This window comes from Monopterus albus, unplaced genomic scaffold (assembly GCF_001952655.1).
Source record: "Monopterus albus unplaced genomic scaffold, M_albus_1.0 scaffold166.1, whole genome shotgun sequence".
Classification (NCBI taxonomy): Eukaryota; Metazoa; Chordata; class Actinopteri; order Synbranchiformes; family Synbranchidae; genus Monopterus; species Monopterus albus.
Window position 1 is genome coordinate 137520 of NW_018128046.1, and position 6543 is coordinate 144062.

The 6543-nt window shown below is 41.1% G+C and overlaps 1 protein-coding gene across 1 annotated transcript in view; it reads left to right on the forward strand.

Moving 5' to 3' along the window:
- The window catches only part of glcci1b (glucocorticoid induced 1b), a gene marked incomplete at its 3' end in the record, with an annotated part of 25798 nt that extends 19258 nt beyond the window's left edge, over positions 1 to 6540 (forward strand). The window contains exons 7-9 of the mRNA XM_020615506.1: positions 4247 to 4436; positions 5883 to 6003; positions 6360 to 6540. Of these exons, the coding sequence (XP_020471162.1) occupies positions 4247 to 4436; positions 5883 to 6003; positions 6360 to 6540 (492 nt within the window). The remainder of the gene's footprint in view (positions 1 to 4246; positions 4437 to 5882; positions 6004 to 6359) is intronic.
- Positions 6541 to 6543: the final 3 nt, after the last annotated feature.

Consider the following 6543-nt stretch of genomic DNA (forward strand, 5'->3'; position numbering starts at 1 on the left):
TAGGGCCGGCATTTCAGCAATAAAAACTCTACGTCTGGCAAACAGTGCTTATAAACAGTCCATACATCCCCACACCATGAGTTATTGATAAACACACACACACAGACCACCTCCCTTTTACCTTCCCGGAAGCAGTAGTGCGGTCACCTCAATGTAGAGTGTGTGTTTGTAGCTTAATCACAGAGTCTGGAAGGGGTCAGAAAGCCAATTCGCGGTGAGAATTGGAGCACAGCATTCTCTGATTTCCCGTTGTGCTGTAATCCTAGCCCTTAGCTCGTCCAGTTTGTTTTCCAGAGACTGTACGTTAGCTAGGAAGAAGCTGGGTAGTGGCGGTCGGGTAGCGCGAGCTTTTAGCCTAGCATGGAGTCCCCCTCGTTTGCGTCTCTGTCTCCGGGTTGCTCTCCTGATTTCAGCTTGCTCGCTTGTGCCTGGTGCTCCGGGGGCTCCTTGAGGGTCGTGGTGGTTGTTGTTGTTGTTGTTGTGGTTGTTGCAGGAGCGGACAATGTGTTGTAGCTCCCGTGGTATGAAACCAGTAAATTCCCAGTGGCTTTATGAGTTGGCGATATCCAGCAATGCATGTCTGTTGTATGTTAGCAGTGCATGACATTTGTGCACTGCAGGAAAAGTAAAAACACACAAAAAAGAAGAAAATGAAGAAAAAGCTGGCATTCGAGAGTGGAACGTGCAAACACATCCGCCTCGGTGGGCGCCATGTTTGTTGTCCAAACAGAACATACAACTAATATCATTATAGTGTTTGGTAAGATACAACAACACAGATTAACATTTTCCATGTTTTTGTGGAGTTTACCTTAATAAATCTACATTTTTATTTTATTTGAATGTTATGTACTAAGTGAAACTCAATATGAGAATAAGTTCATATTGTATACTTACTACAGCTTCATTCATTTTACCCATCACAGTTTCTCTACAGGATATCTACCATGATTTCTTCTCTGGGTGATTTCTAATCTGTTGTCTGTCATTCTAGGTGCGGCCAATTGTATGACAGGCCAAAAGAAGAACTTGTTGGCCTTGGCAAAGACCTGGTACAACCAGCTCTCTCTCAGCACCTTGAAACTGATGCAAGCCAACAAGGGCATCTCCGGCTTCCACCTGGGCAACATAATTGACGAGCAGCTCATCAGCAGGACGATGTACGAGCTGCTGGAGCTGTACAAGCAGGGAAAGATCAAGCTCCGCATTGACTCGTGCTATCACTTCGAGGAGATTGCCGATGCCATGAAGCGCATGCACGAACGCCAGAATATCAGGAAAGTCATCCTTCTCTCTGAACCCAAGAAGGAAGAAGAGAAGCCAAAGACCAATGCTGAGCCAGGAGAAAATGTGGAAAAAACTGAATCTGTCATTACCGAGGAGGAAGAGGCTGCAGAGGAAGTTAATGCAAAGACGAACTGAGAGAAGGATTTCAAGCACTTCCTTGTCGAGTTGTCAACAAAGGAAAGAAAACAGAAGAAAATCAAGATGCCAGGAATTGTTTGTCTTTGTCACTATTTCCAAATGTGTATCAAGTTTTGTTGTTTGTTGTGCAATATGTTTATAATCTAAGGTTTATGTTGGGAACACTTGTGTTTTAAATAAAAGTTCACTGTTCTGTTGCAGTACCAAAGGAATAATGTATTCTGATTACAGATGACATGCCCCCTGACAACAGCTCAGAAGGAGTATCTGTAATAACCTAAAACCACGGCTGGCATGTATAGAATTGTCCCAATGTACTTTGACTGAGGAGTAAAACAAAATCTTGGTGAAAGTACACGTCATCGTGGTAAAGATTATCCATCGTGCATTTTATAATATGCCTCAGTGTAAGAGGAAAGCTTATATAAAACATTTCCCCCAGTAATGTTAACAGTATCAGTGTGTGCTACTTTTGTTGGCAAAAGGAACTGCAGAATTGTCGATATAATGATGTCAAAATGGCTGAAAACCACAGATGCTGACAGTTAAAATACATTAACACAAATATAATCAGTGCCACAACTGAAGACCTATGTATATAGTCTCATCACTTTGTTTATACCAGGTTACCTTGTTAGAAAATTTCTAAAAGTATGTTGAGAAAGGAGTGAACTAGGAATGCACTGATTGCAATTTTGTGGGCTGATTCCAATTTTATTTTATTTTAAGTCTGACTCACCGATTCTGATTTTCTTTGACAGCATACACAGATATTCTTGTAACTAATGAAAAATTAATTGGTAATAAAAAGTATTAGTTTTACATTTGTCTTTTGTCACTTTTTTTTACAAACCTTTAAAAATGAAGTGCAGTATTTGTACTTCTGAAAAAATGTAATCTGATGCAACAGATAATAGAAACAGAACAGTGTCTGTTACACCAATTCTATTGAGCGCACAGTTTTTTAAAGTGTCTGTAGTTTGTATTTGCTGTGTTTTACCACAGGTTGGATACACTGTACCTATACGTGCATTCCACGTGTAGCCAGTAATCCCTTCGCTGTGTACCGTTTGTCGGAGATCTGGACATAGTTTACCTTCTCCAGGGTGTTTCTGTAGGCTCCTCTGTGTTTGGGTTTTTTGTACACTAGGCGCTTTTAGTACACAAGTGAACACGTGCCTAGTATAGATATAAGTGCTAGCCTTGCTTGAGGTGCACATGAGATTCTACATGCTACATGCGCTGTGCTCTTAGTTCGTGCCACTGTGTGCGCAACGTGAGCTGTTGTGCCTCTAAATCTGATTGGCACAGAATTGGAAATCTCAGAGTGATCACCCAGTCACCGGTGAAGGCCATTTTCAATCAACGCCGATCGATTGGTGCATCTCTAGCCCTTTCATGCACAGTGGTCTCCACAGTGGACAGCTATAAAACTGTTTTCTTGTATGTGTATGGGTTCTGATTGTGTAGTTGCATATCACCCGCTACAGTGGACGCTAGTGTGTCATCCCATACTCTGCCACCCACCAGTCAGCCATTGTTAAGAGGCAACAATAATTTCTCAAAACCAAGATGGCCGACCGAAAGCCAGAAAGACTGAGTAGCTTAGGAATATCTTGTCAGTCTTTCTATAGGAGGAGATTCATGGAGGGTAAAAACAAAAACAAAAAAACAATATGGTAACACCTAAAGAAACAGATTTGTTGTTGGGAAAATTAATTTGTCCACTAAATTGGAAAAATGCATGTAAAAAGAAAAGAAGTTCAATTTTTATCTTTTCATGCCGAAAGAGTAATTAAAAACACTGAGGGGGAAAAAATCGTAACTGCAGCTTTCATAATTCATGCTAGAGTAAACAAACCCATTACGTTTGGAACAGTAGAGACAACACAGTTTTATTTTTTCCATTAAGATCGGTTACATTTTATTTATATAACAGTCATCAAAATTAGTGCCAACAAAATTGGTCTAATACATTTGTGTAATATCCTAACATCTCTATATACATATACTTTACAATACATACATGCTTGAAAGACAGTTTACCAGAAGTAAATCTAATTACAAAAGCCTTAGGATGACACTGATCTGTTAATCAAGCGGGTCATTTCATAGGTGAGGTGCCAACAACAAAAGCTCTGTCCTTTATACAGAGTAACACACTCATAAAATGACAAAGCCGCACCCTTGCAAAGTCACTTACAGAGTTGTGCATCATACAGTCAGACAATAGGACACACATTCTGACTCGTACTGAATTAAATCACTTAGAGGTGAGGAGACCCATAATTCTTGCCTGATGTGGAGTCATAAACCTTGGCAGGTCCAGAAAGCTCCTCTTAGAAAGTCACACACACAGTTTTAACACGCATACAAACAAGCACACCACTACAGATTTACAGCCTGCTGTGCACCAAGCCCCTTTTTTTTTTTTCCTGCTCTCTCGTCTTACTGTCAGCTGCGCCAAAGCAGAATGCTCTGTACATCACACCGTCATCTACTGTCAAGTATTACCATCTGGCGTTGCGTTTGCTTCTCCAAATGCCATTTAAACAGACACATACCAGAGGCCTTTTAGTTCGTCATTCTTGGATTTTGGACGTTTTAGCTGATGCTCTTAACCAGAGTGACGATGTTTGGAGAGTGAGTGAGTAGCTGCTCAACATCTTGTGCAGGGTTTTTCAAGGATGCTTTGGCTGTTAAGGTGGATTAACCTTTGAGTTATGAGTCTGTCTAAACACTAAGCATCACCACTCTGCCTTTTAATTATATATGTATGTTTAAAGCATGACTCATCACCTCTTGCGCACTCTGACCACAGGCCATGGATGTGGTGGATGGCCGTCGCCCCCCCTTCCCGCCGCATCGCTACAGCAACGGTGGGGACACGCGTGACACGGACACACAGGCCCCCTCCAGCGGTGACTCTAGCCCATCGCCCCGTCCCTGCAGCTCTGACCACCGCCACTCCCCTGATGAAAGTCCCTGTTCTACAGAGGAAATTGACAAAGGTGTGTCTTTACTGTTTGACAGATGCACCCTTAGTGTTCAGGGAATTAAAGGGCAACTCCACCAGTTTTACACATCAAAGTCTGTTAGTGCTGTTGCATATGTTAAGGTTGTATAAAAGCTTTTGTGACTCCACTGGGAGCTGCATAGAGTTTGATAAATTGCTTTATTGGTTGGATCTGAGGATTAAGTTTCAAAGTGAAAAAAAATCTGGTGGTATAGAGCTGAAAAGAAGTGATCTTAGCAGACCTATGTAGCCTGCTTGAGGCTCCAGGCTCCATTAGCTGCTACTAGCATAACAAATCTGAATCCCCAACCAAAATGTCAGCATTTGAGTTGCATTGTGGGTAATGTAGGCTCCAAGTTCTGACAAAGAAGATGACTGTGTTGAAATAAAAAGACCTATGGTAAATCCCAGTACTCTTATTTGATACTTGCTCGATCCAGAAGTCATTCTGGTCTGCCATCTTGAAGGATGTCCCACAGCTTTTATTCCTGCTCTGAGCACCAAGGAGGCTGCCTGGAGGAAATGAGCAAGGAAGCACAAGACCTTCCTTTGTAAACATCTTTTCTGGACCAACATGGGCCTTTATTAGAAATAGGTTGGTGATGCTTCAGATGAAGGATCAGAGGAAAAGAAGTCTTATGTCTTTATGAGCGTTTCCTCAGTTCTTCTCTCCTTGCATTTTTTCCAGTGCTTCTTTGCACCCTACATGGGCTGGACTAAGGCACAAGGAAAAGATACAAATGAGATAATCATGGATGCAGTTGAGGGAATTGGGACCCGCCACAGGTATCTGTGCTGGTCTGTTGCTTCAGTTTGATACTTTAACCTGTTTATTACTGGAGTACTGCTTTACAACATTGATAGGGGATTAATAAAGATTAATGATTAATAAAGAGGTTTTAGTGATTTTGCTGATATCCAGAGCTGTGGCTTTGTCATATTCTACCTGCATGCATATTAAAATAAAAACACTGGCAAAGAGTTACGAGACACGCACACTGAAAGCTTTCCCATAATAGTTTGTTCCCATTTGAAATGCAATTCTTCAAAGCTGGCATCAGTATTTTTGTTTGCAGCAGTTTCTGATTTAAATCATAACTATGCCAGTTTTAGATGGTCTGTCTTTATTTAGGCAAAGCTTTGTGTATGACAGTTTGTATTTACACAAGAATTTTGAGTTTTTTTTTTTTTTTTCCTCATTGAAAATCGTGTTTGTTGAAATGTAGATGGTTATGCTCCATATTAAGAGAGTGAATGATTTAGCAACAGCGCTGAAGCTCTGGTTTTGTGTTGGCACTGGAAATTTTCAAATCAATCAACTCTACTTAAGCTTATTGCAGATCCTAAGCACTGGTACCCAAGTTTTTGTTTTTCTTATGTTTATTCATTATAACTAAAGAGATGCCAAGTAAACATGTACAATTCTTTACTGTATTTCCAGACAGTTTGTGCAGTTCTCCTCTCCCCAAGTTTGCCACTTCTCCCAAACCAAACAACAGCTACATGTTCAAGCGGGAACCCCCAGAGGGCTGTGAGAGGGTCAAAGTGTTTGAGGAGTTGGTGTAAGTTGTGTGTGGGTTCTTTTTTTTTTTTTTTTTTTTTTTTTTTTTTTTTTTTTTTTTTTTTTTTTTTTTTTTTAAATGCACCCTCATATTTGACATTTTGTTGCTTCACAGTTGTGCTTTTGTCTACTGTGCAAGTACTGAGCACACTGATAAGGAAAAGAAAAACAAGCTAGTTTACAGTACTTTTTCATGGACTCTGAAGCTAACACACATATTTGCATTGTGGGTAGCAGGAACAAGGGCAAAATGGCTGTGTATTATAAACAGCTTGTGTTTAATCAGAACGTGTGTGTGTGTATATGTATGTGTGTGTGTATAGATAGAATACTGAGCTTATGTTTTGTTGTCCTCAGGTCTGGCAAATCAAAAGGCTTCCCTCTCTTCTCATGTCCGGACAAAAACAAGGTGAACTTCATTCCCAGGGGCTCTGCCTTCTGCCCTGTCAAACTCCTTTGCTCCTCCCTCTTCTCCCCTGTCTCTCCCTTGTCCTGCTCCTCCGTCAACCCTAGTCTCCATGGTAACGGCAGCCCCGGACCT